At 41.8% G+C, this 15,635-nt stretch overlaps 1 protein-coding gene across 4 annotated transcripts in view; it reads left to right on the top strand.

Annotated features, from left to right (window-relative positions):
• LOC308586639 (complement receptor type 1-like) overlaps positions 1-15,635 on the top strand; it is a 49,990-nt gene that overhangs the window by 1,984 nt on the left and 32,371 nt on the right. For 3 of the 4 annotated variants that reach the window (XM_081193369.1, XM_081193367.1, XM_081193366.1), the window contains exons 2-10: positions 5,584-5,766; positions 5,948-6,047; positions 8,035-8,123; positions 10,129-10,317; positions 10,594-10,776; positions 12,031-12,210; positions 13,227-13,406; positions 14,701-14,895; positions 15,043-15,142. In XM_081193369.1, coding sequence (XP_081049495.1) covers positions 5,584-5,766; positions 5,948-6,047; positions 8,035-8,123; positions 10,129-10,317; positions 10,594-10,776; positions 12,031-12,210; positions 13,227-13,406; positions 14,701-14,895; positions 15,043-15,142 — 1,399 coding nt within the window. Of the gene's footprint in view, positions 1-5,194; positions 5,494-5,583; positions 5,767-5,947; positions 6,048-8,034; positions 8,124-10,128; positions 10,318-10,593; positions 10,777-12,030; positions 12,211-13,226; positions 13,407-14,700; positions 14,896-15,042; positions 15,143-15,635 lie in introns of those variants that run through there. The other variant, XM_081193368.1, reaches the window with a different exon arrangement.

Below are 15,635 nucleotides of genomic sequence, written 5' to 3'. Positions count from 1 at the left end.
AGAAAGGAGCTTAAGGAAGGGTCATCAGCAGTTAAAAGGGATTTCAAGAGGGTAGCTAATGGGGAGGGGAGGGATGGCTTCTAATCCTTGCTTTATATGGTTGGTTGGTTGGTTGGTTGGTTGGCATCCATCTGTCTCAGAAGACAATGGAGGAGTGTGCCTTTGGGAGTGAAATCAAACCATTGGAAGGCTACAGTGCCTGTTGTAGCTGTAGAGGCTGATACAGGAGAGACATGTTGTGTTGCAGCTGGGGCAGATGAAGGTATCCAGTTGTTGTGCTGCTGCAGCTACACCACGGTATTTCTTCTCTCCTCACTCCTCCCAGCGGTCATTCTTCCACTAGTCACTGCTATGGATGCACAACCTGACTGTGTGTCTCCAGCACTGTGGTCGTCTGCAAGGGATTCCCACGAGAGGCTGATGTTGCCTGCCTTCATGTCATATTTGTAACACAGAGCTGGTCTGTCAACAGGCCTGGTACCTGAAGTCAGCTCCCTGTAGAGCACGTCCTTCAGGTTTCCTGCCATCTTCCATTCTGTGTTCATGACTAAGCCAGCATAGATGTTGCTGAGAGAGCAGTGTGAACATACTGTGTTTGTGGACTTGGAAAAGCACATCTTGAGACTGTTGTGCAATGTGATGCTTATGCCTAGTGCAAAAGTTCAGTCTGTTTAGGGGGTAGACTCAGATTTATTGGGTCTACTAATTAGCATGACCAGCATCTCCTCTTGGCCTCATTCAAATGAAAACTTCTGATTCATTTTATACTTATTCCAGCCTTTCTAGTCCATTGTGACTGCAAAGTAAAACCTAGGAAACTCAACCCCAGATTGGTATAATTCTGCTTGTAGGAACATAGGAAGATGCTTTATACCATATAGTCAGACCAACGGACCCTCTTGCTCAGTATTGTTTACACTGACTGGTAGTGGCTATGCAGATATCAGGCAGGAGTGTGTCTTATCTAACTTTTCCAGGGGTCTGAGAATGGCAATGGTACAGTATGTTTAAACTATGAGAACTGTGGGGACATGGATTACTATATATCAGTGCTATTTTTCTAGAAAATGAGGTGCCAGAACACACACTTGATTTTTGCTAATGGCAATGTCACCTACTTGAGAGGTGCCGAAACTGAGTTCTGGCTAACCCCCCCCCCCCGCTTTATATCCTTTTTAAAGTGTATTTTAAGTGCCTTAAGACCTCAGGTTAGAACAAGGTATAAATCTTTCTAGGCAGACCCAAGCCCACAGTGTTAGAAGGAAAAATGAGGGAAACACAGCAAGTGAAAGCAATTTTTAGAAATGAAATCACTACATATTTAAAGTTTACTTTCATGTAAACAGCTGCAATAATACGAATAGGATGCTAAAACCAGTTGGCTCATGGTTGAAGGAAAGGGTTTTGTTTATATAAAAGGGAGTTAGATTAGTCAAGTTTAGTCTAGTTAGATTAGTCTAGTTAGATTAGTCAAGATTAAGAGCAAGAGCTGACATTCTATGGCTTTTAAAAATAGTGAGAGAGTCTAATGTTTGGATGATCCCCCTCACATGTTCACCAAGTACATGAGGAGAATGGGACGGTGCCTGCTACTGACACATCCCAAATCTAATGCTGTCAGTGGTCAGACCCTTCTGGTTGTATGTGCATGGTACTGTGTGTCTGTCCATAGGGATCTTCTGCACAATCAAGAAACCTGGAACAGTCAAGGTTTCTGGTTACATTGAAGAGACGTACATGCTTACATTTAGCATTAATGCCAAACACACAGCCACCACAGCATGTAGCCTATAGTAACACTGGTATTTGAGGGTGTGGCCAGGTTGGTACAATTATGCTTCTTTTATTCTTCTTTTTACAATTGTGCTTCTTCAATGAATGAATGAAGAGAGTCAGTTGAATACTCCTATAAATCCATTACATAAAATAGCAAGAGGAAGTTTCTGAAGGAAGAAACTGCAAAATATTAAACTTCCTCAGTGGCTTCTTGTAAATAAGCAATTTTTAAAAGTCCCATTTGATTACTAACTTTTGTATTAGAAAGTGGGCGGAGCGGGAGAGCTGTCTAATAAAACAATGCACCTAATATGTGGCAATCTTATTTAGGATGTTCCTCATTCATCAATGTATAAATATTTCACTATGTGTCCTAGACACTATTATTAGCAGTGCATAAGTGGATTTCTTTATTGTGCTATCTGATGTAAAATTGCAATATATATGCTGTCTGATGTAAAGTCTCAATATTTATCTATTACGTTTGTTTATCTCCCTCCCTCCCAAAGATGCAAGGACAACTAACAAACAACATATCCAACAATAACAAAAATATTTCTAAAGACAGTTTTAAAATCTACAATGCCTAAATGTTTTTGTCAGCTTCCAAAGGCCTGAACAATAAAATGTATTTAAATTCTTCCTGAACATGACCAGGGAAGGGAACTATCTGATCTTTCCTGGGAGAGAATTCTTGTTATTATACCAAAAAAATGGGGTGTTTTGCAGCTCAACTCCCAATCAAGAGACCCAGTATCCTTTAAATCTATCATCATCATCATCAACAACAACAGAAACTACAGAAATTGCCCAACCCCTTAGCCATAGACCACCCAAAATCATCATACATGCTTTACAGAAAAAGGTCTACAATATAAATTTGAGAGTATGACTTGTCTCCTGTTGGTCAAGGTACCTGGCAATACCTAATTGTCTCTCCTGGCCCCAATAGGAATTTTCACCTATTTGTAGGTATATGCTCTTTTGTCAGGTCTGCTCTGTTTTTAACAGATACTTGCCAGACTGGTTTTGTAGAGCAGTGGTCCAATCATACAAATATGTTTATCTATTTACAGCAGTGGTTTTCAACCAGTGTGCCGTGGCACCCTGGAGTGCCTTGAATGATGTTCAGGGGTGCTGTGGACAACACTGGCCTCTGTCCCTCTTACCTTCCCTTCCTCCTCTGAATGGTGCCTCTGGGGCTGGGCAGGGGGTGCTTCCCAGGCCCCTGTGGGGCAGTGTGAGGAGGCACCTCTCTTTGGGGCAGGGTGGGCAGCTCAGTGGTGGCAGCGGTGGCTGCCCGGAGGACTCTTGGGGGGAGGAGAGGAGGCTGAGGGAACGCTCCACAAGGGAGGGTGTTCAAAAAGCAGTAAGGGGCTGCCAGCTCTGCAGGCAAGGGGTGACATAACTTGGCTCCTGAGCACCACAGGGGTGCTGCAGAAAGAATGTAGTTGGTCAAGGGAGCCGTGGACCCAAAAAGGTTGAAAACCTCTATAGGATTTGAAGGACTTGCAAGTGAAAATAACTCAGGCAATCTATTGGGAAAGGTGTTTCCAACATGCTTCCTTCTGCAGCAAAAAATAATGATACTTGGGGTCATTAAGAGAGTAAAGATGGCTTTGGGATTGCTCAGTGAACTCAAATAAAATGTCTATTTTGGGGGGAAATGTTCCCTAATTTTTGAAGGGCGAAGGATTGGTTTTCTGTGGAGCGTGTACCTGCTCTGAGTATGCACCTTAAAATTTGTATAACAGTCTGTTGAATAGTTTGTTGTACCTGGTTGTTTTTTTTACAAAAATCTACAATTAGGGGAAATAATTATTTATCTTTCTATTAGCAGTCTTTTTGATCAACATTTTGCCTCTTTGCTGTCATTCCAACTTTCCACAATGCTTTAGATTCATATACAAGTTTACTTTACTCAAAAGCAAGCTCCACAGTATTCAATGAAACTTAATCCCAGGTAAGTGTGTGTGGTATGATAGTCATTGGCCACTAAGGCCAAAGATGCAAGCAAGTGATAAGTCCATTAATATAAATAATGATTAGTACAATTTTTGGTACTATGCAGATTAGTAAGAACTCTCTTCACCATTTGGTGAAATGAAATTATTGAGTTCCAATGCAGTGATTGTCAAAAACTACATTTGCCTGGCAGCACATCCACAGGAGAGTTGAAATTTCCAGAAACGTGTGGTTTTTGACAATCCCTAATTGCCAATTGCAACTTCTAGAAACCTATTGTGTGGATCAGTTTGATCATTTGGAAAGTCCCCATGCTAGGTCCATGGGGCATTTTGGTCTCCCACTGAACTGTTGCCACATGCTCTTTGAAACCTCCATATGGATCCAAAACTTTTAAATCATGAAACAAAGGTAACCATTTCTGATATGATTATGAAAAGCCTGGAGGCAGAAAGTTCATTTGACGGGCCTTTCTTGATGTAGCATTTGTCCCCATTCCCTTAGCCAACCATGCATATTTTAAAAATGTATTAACATTATCCTTACCCCTCTCTCTCTCTCTCTCTCTCTCTCTGTGTGTGTGTGTGTGTGTGTGTGTGTGTGTGAGAGAGAGAGAGAGAGAGAGAGAGAGAGAGAGAGAGAGAGAGAGAGAGAATGAATGAAGCAGTGTATGAAGATTCCGTTTCTAAAATTCATACACACACACACACACACACACACACACACACACAGAATTCACTTCAATTGTTGCTCCCCTGTCCCATCTTAAGTAGAACATCCAATTAATTTCCTCAGATCATCTTTAAATAAAATTATAGTGCACACACATATACATATTTATGCTAATATGTCCCAGGCCCTGACTGCTCTACTTCCTCTCCCAGCCACAGGCCTGAATCCTCTATTGTCCTTTCCCCCTGCCACATTACGTACCTTTCTTCCTTGGTGATGGTGTAGACATTGCTGCTAATTTATTGTCTCCTAGTCTCTCTAAGTCCACATGCCTGCATGCTAGCAGCAATCAGTTTATAACTTTTCTTTACAGGCTTTTTCCAGCTAGAACTATCCCCAGAGAGAGGAGGAGGAAGAGTCCTAATTGGTCTCTCTTTGATCTTTGCTGGCAGCATCCAATTAGAGTAATTCCCTATCTCCTCTCCTCTGAGTTTCCTGGAAATGAGCTGCCTACAGGTAAAACAGGCCTGAAAAATAGCCTGGTGGCCCAACCTGCCCAGAAGAGACTGGAATGCAGTGCAAAGTTGTTGACTTTCCAGGGTGTAAGGCCTTTGTCTTTGCCTAGCTGTAATTTGCTGGGTTGTTGTCTTTCCCATCATGTTAGGTAGGCCCACAGGTATCCTGTTGATAACATCAATGCCAGAGGTTATCCTATTGCTCTCCCTCACAGTTCCTCACCAGTGGCCTCTGGTGGGGGGAGCACAGAGAGAGGCAGTGAGTGGAGATGGCAGTTCCCTTGCTGTCTGTTGTTTCTAAAAGTTGTCAGCACCACAGCAATACCAATGCTGACATGGTCCCACCACGTGTGAGGCCTGGGGCAATTGCCGCCTGAAAAAGGCCCATGGCAATTAATTATTCCAGAACAGCTAGAAGATAAATACAGAAAGCCTAATGCATTAACATTCTAATACATTTAACTTGTGGCGTATCCCACAAGGAATCAGACTCCCACCAGTTCTGTACAGCTACTGCCCCAGTGGTTACTTTTGATGATAAGGAATGGTCATTTCCATGTTACAGGTGGAGGAAATGATATGGTGGTTCAAAACACAAAATTGCACTGGGCAGAGCTTCACATTTCCTTGATTTCCCCCTCTTTTTTATCATTAGGTGGCTGTGGCCCTCCACCTAGGTTAAACTTTGCTGAGCTAACTGACGAGTATAAGCAAAAGAATTTATTTCCTGTTGGCTCGATTGTGAAATATATGTGCCGTCCAGGCTATACCGGACTGAGGTACTCTATTAAGTGCCTTCAAAGCCAGGAGTGGTCCAAAGTTCTGGAGCTCTGTAAACGTGAGTGTCATAACATTCTTTGAAATACTTGTGAGAATATGTTGTGTACCAATCTGAATCATTTCAATGGTTTGAATACAAGAGATGTATTGAGAATTTATTAATTTAAAACGAAAAGCAGATGGAAACTTTAGGTCAGCATTGTACTTTAAGGCACACTTTGTCTCTTTCTTCCTGCTAGGACAATCTTGTGGAAATCCAGGGGAACCAGATAATGGGAAGTTGATTGTGCCCCAAGATATTTTATTCGGTTCCACTGTAAATTACACCTGCAATAAAGGGTAAGCATCAGAAAAGCCAAGAAGGGAGAATTCCTCTGCTCCCTCTGGCCTGACTTCCCACTAGGGCTGCTCTATCTCCCCTAGTTGCATAAGCAGAAAGAATCTGGTAAAGCTTTTCCTCTCACTTTTCTCTCCCATCAGGAAAATCTCATTTGACTTATTTCTGTTGGTTCACTATGCAGTTTTTAAAGGCACCGAACACATAGATAAGGAGAGAGCTTGTAACCCTAGAGACTAATGATTTTCTACACTTAACCCTAGGCCTGTTTGTTCAGAAAGGAATGAAGTACTTTGCATTCATGTCCTCCTTAGGCATATGGTTGGCCACTGTAATAGGTGAATGATGGCTCTTTGGTTTGGTCCAGCAGAGCTCTTATGTACTGGGTGTGGTGATATTTTCGTTTTTAAGAATCTGAGCACACAGGAATGTTCCTACTGTGAAGCATTTCAGTTTGCCAGGCAGATCAATCCCCCCCCCCATGCTCTCCCCCCACTGTTCTGGGGGCAATTTCAGGAGACACACAGGAAGGGAGAGAAAGTCGCATTGTACAAGCAGAAGTCTTTGCACATGCTTCCATGTGCAAAAAATTACTTATTAATTTTTCATACCGCTCTTCATCAAAATATGTCAGAATAAAATACAAGATAAAATAATTACCGTATTTTTCGCTCTATAAGACGCACCAGACCACAAGACGCACCTAGTTTTTGGAGGAGGAAAACAAGGAAAAAAATACTCTGAATCTCAGAAGCTAGAACAGCAAGAGGGATCGCTGCGCAGCGAAAGCAGCAATCCCTCTTGCTGTTCTGGCTTCTGGGATAGCTGCGCAGCCTGCATTTGCTCCATAAGACGCACACACATTTCCCCTTACTTTTTAGGAGGGAAAAAGTGAGTCTTATAGAGCAAAAAATACGGTAAGCCAAAACAACAGCCCTCCTTGTCAGCCAAAGGCCTTGTTGAAGAGGAACGTTTTCACCTGACACCTAAAAATATATAATGAAGGTGCCAGGCGAATCTCCCTGGGGAGAGCATTCCACAAACGGGGAGCGACTACAGAAAAGGCCCATTCTCGTGTAGCCATCCTCTGGACTTCATGTAAAGGAGGTACACAAAGGAGGGCCTCAGATGATGAATGCAATGTCCAGGACCACCACAAAGCAGTGCCACCTATCCCCAACTCAGGTGGCTACTCCAGAAGGATGCTATGGTCAATGGTATCAAAAGCTGCTGAGAGGTTGAGGAGAATTAACAAGGAAACATTTCCCCTGTCTCTCTCCCAACAGAGGTCATCATGCAGGGCAACCAAAAGAGTTTCTGTGCCAAAACTAGGCCGGAACCCCAACTGAAATGGATCTAGAAAATCAGTTTCCTCCAAAGGCACCTGGGTCTGGTCCACAACCACCAGAACCTTGACAAGAACCTTGCTCATGAAGGGGAGCAAGGCAGCTGGCCGGTAGTCAAAGATTTCTGAGTCCAGGGAGGGTTTCTTAAGGAGTGGTTTTACCACTGCCTCCTCCAGGCAGTAACCACCGCCTCTTGTTATGAGGCATTGATCACCCCCCTGGCCCAGCCCCACTAGCTTTTATCAGTGTTGGCATGTAACCATTTTCAGTCATTCCTTTCAGAGGACAATGTATCATATTTCTTAACATACAAATAAAATAAATTAGGTATGTTGCGTTATAAATCCATATTACCCCAGGAAGTGTACTGGATTGCTTGCTCAACGGATATTAGTTAACTGGGACACTCGACGCCAAGAACAATTGAAAGAGGGGTGAACATATTAATTAAATGAATATTGTAAGATGTTGAGATAGCTGCACAATCCTGGCTGACAAGAAATGTGCTTCCCTGTCTTTCAAAAAGCATTTCATTTGTTTGTGGAAAGTCAGTAAGAAGAACGTTCACATTATAAGCACATCAGTTCTATGCATCTCACGAGGCAGAACAAGACAACCCACAGCTACTTCTTTCTTGATACAGGCACAGGTTAATTGGTAGTACTTCCAGCAGAAAGTGTGTCGTATTTGGCCGAAAAGTAGGGTGGACTAATGATATTCCTCTTTGTCAGCGTAAGTAAAACATATTTTTTACTGCTATGTTTGTAAATAGTATTCTTATATGGCACCAGGAACACCTCAAAATCAATTTAGTATGGATGGTAAAGGGTTAATACATTTGCATGCTCTCGTCTAGCAGTAGTAGAGGTAAATCAGTGTCAAAATGTTGTTTTTGTTGTTACAGTGGACGCTCGGGTTGCAAACGTGATCCATGCGGAATGCACATTCACAACCCGTGTCTGCGCATGCGCAGGTTGTGATTCGGCGCTTCTGCGCATGCACAAAGCGCGATTTAGCGTTTCTGTGCATGCGCGACTGCCAAAACCCAGAAGTAACCCGTTTCGGTACTTCCAGGATTCGGCGGTCCGCAACCCAAAAAAATGCAACCTGAAGCTGCTGTAACCTGAGGTATGACTGTACTTTAATTTCTTACCTATACTGCACCTTAAGGTTCCAAGGCAGGTTACAGCAACTGAAAATACAACATTGGTGGCGCTGTGGTCTAAACCACTGAACCTCGGGCTTGCCGATTGGAAAGTTGGTGGTTCAAATCCCTGTGACGGGGTGCGCTCCCATTGCTCAGTCCCAGCTCCTGCCCACCTAGAAGTTCGAAAGCACATCAAAGTGCAAATATCGCTCCAGCAGGAAGATAAACAGTATTTCTGTGCACTGCTCTGGTTCGCCAAAAGCAGCTTAGTCATGCTGGCCACATGACCCGGAAGTTGTACGCCGGCTCCCTCGGCCAATAAAGCGAGATGAGCGCTGCAACCCCAGAGTCGTCCGCGACTGGACCTAACTGTCAGGGGTTCCTTTACCTTTACCTAAAACAAATTATGGCATTGAAGCTTTGTTTCACGAAGCGTAGTATAACTCACTCTTTGGGATAACCTCTGAGACTCTGCTGAAATAAGCAAATAAACATAGGAATAGACAATGGTTCAATATTGGTCACATTCAGTATAAGAAAAAGTGAAGCAGACTCCTGTATCTTCAAGCTATTTTGCGAACCTACTGGTGTGAGGGAGGGCCTTACCTGTAACCAGGGCTGCCAACTTGAATAAAATCGGAGGGGCAAGTAAGCCCCACCCTGCATAACTGTTCACATGGTGCGGCACACACGCACCATTTGAATGGCAATTCTCATCAACTTTGGGGGACGAGCAGCCCCCTCAAATATTTTATGGGGGTGGGCAAAGGGTCCTCAGCCCTGAGTTTGCTCCTGTGCCTGTAACAATTGTTACTTTCCTGTTAGCCTGAATGGCACAATGCAATTTTGCCCATCTCTTGTCACATGGATGCTGTCCAGATAAATGTTTCTTTGTTATAAAATAAATAACTAAAAAAATGGGTCCTGATTCACTACCACTAACTTCTATAGAAGAGGTTCCCTGAAGTGAATTAGACTGACATGAGTACAGTTATGCAAATATAATACAGTTAAATTTCTGTAGATGTACTTTTTAAATTTTCATTATAGGGGAAAGGTTAAAATACTGTGAATGAGAGAACTTTGCATGGATGTGTCAGGAAAAAGTAGGCTTCCTTACTTACATGAAATTAATATAAGTTTCAAACAAAAAAGATGAAATTAATGATTGCCAGATGTAACTGGCAGGTATGATGTACTATTTCTGCAGCGTCACACAAGCCTTCTATGCCTGCTTAGCGTCTAGTATCCAGAAAATAATTCCCTATGTGCCACTCTCTGTTTTAATTATTATTCTTACACTTACAAAACCGTTGGACAGTCTTACAAAAGAAATTCAATATAACAACTCACAAATACAAAAATAAGTGTTCAAAAATACAATTCCTGTAGGGCATTAAAAAACTTTCAGATTTCTAATTTACAAAGATAATAACTGAACACCACTGCATTTCCTCAAATTAAATGAAAGCACTAGTGTTTCCTTAGGTAGGGAGATGTTTAGATGCAAAATGAACTAAGACACAATAAATATTTAAAAAACCACTAAAATATTTGTCTTTGCCATGTATCTTCTGCTTATGTTTCTAGGTATTCCATGCTTTCCACCACCAGATGTTCCCCATGGCAAGCACAGTGGCAGGTCCATGAATGACTTCTCCTATGGGACAGCTGTAACATACACCTGTGACAAAGGCCACCCCCTTGTGGGAAATGCCACTATTTACTGTACTACTGATGGATTAAATGGAATTTGGAGTGGCCGTGCATATTGTGGAGGTGTGGTTTTCCAGTGTTACTCTTTGTTCTTCTATTGTTTATATGGAAAGGTCCAATTTGTGTTAATTCCTAAACATGATGATTTGGTAATGTGGCAAGCATTTTCTTCTGATAGCTCTAACAGAATAACTATTAGGTATCAATACTTCTAAATTTTCAAAACCAACCCACCTGTCCATGATGCAGCAGATAAAGGCACAGATGCACTGAGTGAGGGTCTATTCTTTTACTTTGTCCTTTGTAGCTGTATGTTTATTAAACACATCTTCTTTTCAGTGGCTCACTGTCCAGCTCCTCAAATTGAAAATGGAAGAATAGTAACTGGTTATTCCACCACCTACACATATAACCAAAGGGTGACATTAGACTGCAATGCTGGCCACAAAATAGCTGGCTCGAGAGAGATCCATTGCCAAGTGGATGGCACATGGGACCCTCCGCTACCTCACTGTGAACAGGGCAAGTATCACTTTGAAGCTCTTTCGTGTGAGACTCCTCACCCGCAAACAGACTTCCCTTTCAGGCTGCTTCTGACTGTGTTTCTAATACGAGGGCTTTTAACCTGAGCCACAATAGAAGGTAATGCCTTTTTGAACTATAATAAGCAGAAATTTCCCATGACTCTTTCTTGTTTCTGTTCCTCCTAAAGTTTATGTTCGTAGTAATCAAAGAAGCAACCCACAAATCACTTGCTGTAAAATGTTTGACTGTTTCCACTAATAATTGTTTGAGAAAACCATCTAGTGCTTTAATGTAACGTTCCATAAATTCATTTTTCAATCATTAATATGTAGGAAACATAGTTAATACCTTGCAGTGGAATCTTACACATGCTTACTCAGAAGTAAGGGCCATTGAGTACTGTTAAATTTACTACTATGTAAGTGTGATAAGATTGCAGCCTTCATGTTGAATAGATGGTTCTGTTGGCACCCATCTGTTTTGGGAGACAATGGAACAGTGTGTCTTTGCGAGTAAAGTCAAACATTTGGAGAGTTACAGCACCTGCTGTGGCTGTAGAGAGCAATATGGGAGAGACATGTTTTGCTGCAGTTGAGGAAGATCATAGAATTGTAGAGTTGGAAGGGAACCTGAGGATCATCTAGTTCAACGCCCTGCAATGCAGGAATATGCAGCTGTCCCATATGGAGACTGAACCTGCAACCTTGGTGTTATCGGTACCATGCTCTAACCAACTGAGTTATCCAGGCCCACATTAAATAACTGGCAGCAGTGGGATAAAGGTGTCCAGTTGTGCTGCTCAGGTGCACCATGGCAGTTCTGCTCTCTGCACTCCTCCCAGTGGTCATTTTTCCTCAGGTAACTACTATGGATACATGACCTGACTGCCTGTCTCCAGACACTGTGGTTGGATGCAAGGAATTCCTATACAGTGAGGCTGATATTGCCAGCCTTCATGTCACGGTTGCAGACATCTTTGTAACACAGAGCTGGTCTGTCAACAGGCCTGGTGCTTGAGGCTAGCTCCCCATAGAGCACGTTCTTGGGGATCTTGCCATCTTCCATTCTGTGGACGTGTACAAACCAATACACTTCCCAATTATCAGGAAAGTGTTAAGAGGTTGTCTATGATCCTAGAAAGTTAAAATGTTGAATTTTACATCAAGGTTTTATAATTTCTGCAATACACCCTTCTCTCAGGTCTCACATATTATAGAATTTAATAATGGCTTTATCCTTTTTCCTTTGCAGTCACTGGTTGTGAAAATCCAGAAATCCAGAATGGAAGAATAACAAGATCTAGAGGGCAAGTTAAACCCAAAGAGACAATTACATTTGAATGTGACCCTGGCTATATCCTGAAAGGCAACCATACAATTCAGTGCCAATTTGACAGCATGTGGGATTCTCCTGTGCCCATTTGTGTTAGGGGTAGGTACTAGTATATCTTTCATTTGCTTCTAATAGTCAGGAATGCTTTCCTTTTGTTTGGATCTCCTTTGACAGTTTCAGATATGAACCAAAAAGAATGAAAGTCTCATCTGAGCTTGTGCACATTAAAGACTCTCTGCAAATCAATACCATACAGGGGTGTGTAAGTACTTAAATCATTCCACTGAATAAAGATAGCCAAATTGGTGCCCTTCATGTGTTGCTGGACTACAGTTTTCATCAGCCCCAGTCAGCATGGCCAATAGTAAAAGATTATGGGAGTTATAGTCCACAACAACTGAAGTGCACCAAGTTGGCTACGCCTGCAATAGAGTGTGATTGAGGAAATAAGCCTTTGGGGGTTTATTGATTGGACTGAAACCTGAAATAGGAATCATAACAAATAATGACAGACCTTTGCAATTGCATGACCAAAAAGAAGTGCAAGATATATGTATCATGTTTCATTTGAATTAGCATATGCTTTGTAAAAAGCATAAATATAATAATGATACCAGAACCAATAAAAGTTAATGGGGGGGTCATTTCATGTTAAGTTAGGCCAACCTTTACTCATGCCATGATCTACGGTAATAAACCAAAGAAAAAGTTCAGATTGACACACACTTATTAACAGTATTTATTATTTGTTTGCTTCATAAAATTTATACACTGCTTGATTGTAAAAAACAATAATTTCAAAGTAGTTTACAAAAATAAATCAAGGAAATTTTACAACTTTAAAGCAAACAAAAGTTAAAATAGTAAAACAGATTAAAATTATTTCAACTTTCTAAGCATTAGGGTAGGCTTGCCAAAAACAAGAATGCTTTTAGCAGATGCCAAAAAGAATAAAGTGAAGGCACCTGATATCACCTGCTTGATATCAATAGGCAGGGAGTTCCCAAGTGTAGGTGCTGCCACACTAAATGATTGAGTTCTTACAAATGTGGAATTTACAGTCAAGGATGTTTGTAATGTGTTTTTCCATTGTAACCACCTTTTTCCCCTTTCAGTAATTCAATGCCAGCCACCCCCACATGTTCAAAATGGGATGTACAACCAGGAAGCAGCAGTGTTTACTAATGGAATGTCTGTGAAATACACATGTGAGCCTGGCTATGGTCTAATTGGAGAGGGGACTATTTACTGCACAGCATCTGGGACATGGTCTTCCCCTGCCCCTCGCTGTGAAGGTACATCTTTTGACCATAAGATTGTCCATATTGGCTCTAGCAGGGCAAGCTACAAAGCAATGTTTACACCATTTCTTCCATTCAGCCTTGAAAATTTGGATCCAGGCAAATAAAGTAGTGCTGCTTCTTATAATGAAAGCACACACTTCGAGAACTGTCACACAGAATTCAGTTCTGTGCAAGTTAATGGAACTTCTGAAGGGTTCCTTAGAAGAGACAAAGAGTGATACTGCAAGGTAAAGGTAAAGGGACCCCTGACCATTAGATCCAGTCGTGACCGACTCTGGGGTTGCGGCGCTCATCTCGCTTTATTGGCCGAGGGAGCCGGCGTACAGCTTCCGGGTCATGTGGCCAGCATGACTAAGCTGCTTGTGGTGAACCAGAGCAGCGCACGGAAACGCTTTTTACCTTCCCGCCGGAGCGGTGCCTATTTATCTACTTGCACTTTGACGTGCTTTCGAACTGCTAGGTTGGCAGGAGCAGGGACCGAGCAACAGGAGCTCACCCCGTCACAGGGATTCGAACCGCCGACCTTCTGATTGGCAAGCCCTAGGCTCTGTGGTTTAATACTGCAAGGTACTGTAGTTCTATTAGTGCAAGGACTTTTGGTTGTGCGGTAGAACTGCCCCTTCTCCCCCTCCCCCTATGCATACCCTAAACCTGTTCTAGGGTTCCCTCATCCCTTCCATAGCAGATTTGTAGAAGGCACAGGGAAAAGAGAGGGGTGGGAAGTTTCGTTGCACAAGCAGAATGCAATTACTTTGCTGGCTGCTGCCCAAAGTCAAACTGGCAACTTCTTATAATAGGGAAGGCACTACCACCTTCCAAGAAACAGAAGAAATAAAACAGCTTGAATGTTCTTTAATCTGCTTGAGTAAGGAACTGGACATCACATCTTGTTCCCACTGATGAAATTGCTTCTCTCATTTTTGTCTTGTGCATATTATTTCCTGCTTGATGCAATTATCCTATTTTATGTTTCACATATATATAAACGCATAAAATAAATAATTTTTAACTTTTTATATGGTTTTATGTATGTATAATTGTTGTAAACTGCATTGATTTTTTCTGAATAGCAATATATGCATATTTTTAAATAAAATTAAAATGAATAAGTAAATACAGTACAGGTGAGAAAAGAGTGGTGAGGACCACTGCTATATTATAGTTGGAGAAACTGGAGATTAGTTTAAAGTTAGAACCACAATATTACACTTTGTAGACCTTCACAATAACTACTGGCCTCATTTTCCCCTCTCTTTCTCCCCACTTCCTCCCTCCATCTCATCAGGAGGTAGCTGTGCACCCCCACCCAGTTTACAATTTGCTGAACTTCTCAATGAGTATAAAGAAAATAATTCCTTTCCCGTTGGCTCAGTTGTGAAATACATGTGCCGTCCAGGCTATGCTAAGCATCCCGGATTGAAGGCCTCTCTTATGTGCATTAGAAATCAGGAATGGTCAGGAGTTCAGGAGTTCTGCAAAAGTGAGTCTCTTACCATCCTTGTATTGATTGTTATATTAATATAAGTGGTTTGATTAAGTTGCACCATTCTTCCTTTGTGCTTTAATTAAATTTGTTTTAAAACAAATTACAGAGAGAAATTCTGTATGGTTTGCTTTTTTCTGACAGGAAAATCATGTGGATATCCAGGAGAACCAGATAATGGGAGGCTGATTGTAACAAAAGATCTTTTATTTGGTTCTACTATAAATTACACCTGCGAGGATGGGTAAGCATTAGGAAATCAATAAGGTTACTTTTTCTGGTAGGGCTCCTCTTCCTTTAGCGATTTAAGAACAAGTCATTGGTGTTAACTTTCCCCCCTCACCTAACCTCCTATGCAGGAAAAGGTGCATAAATCAATTTCTTATTGTAATGCAGTTTTTGAAGAAACAGGACCCCTGTGACAACAGATTTAGCCAGTCCCAGGCACTAACTTGTCTTGCAGCCTAATACTGATCTGCTGAGGGGAGTGCCAGTAGGATTGGAGACAGAGCCACAGATAGAGGGAGATAACAGCATGCTTGTGGGAATTGCAGGGTTTGCAGAGGAGAGAATTCTGGTCTGAATAGAATATATTTTACTGTGATAATCGCTCAATATACAGTTTTGGTATCGGTTGTGAATGGGTACACATGTTAGGAAGTCATTCTTCAAAGAGAAAAAAAAGGTTCTTGTAGCTTTAAAGAAGTTTTCTTTAATAGGAGTGACATTCTAGGCTG

This window comes from Podarcis bocagei, assembly GCF_964188305.1.
Source record: "Podarcis bocagei genome assembly, chromosome: 5".
In the NCBI taxonomy this organism is placed as follows: Eukaryota; Metazoa; Chordata; class Lepidosauria; order Squamata; family Lacertidae; genus Podarcis; species Podarcis bocagei.
Note: the sequence above shows the minus strand (reverse complement) of the source record. Positions and strands in the feature narration are given on the sequence as shown.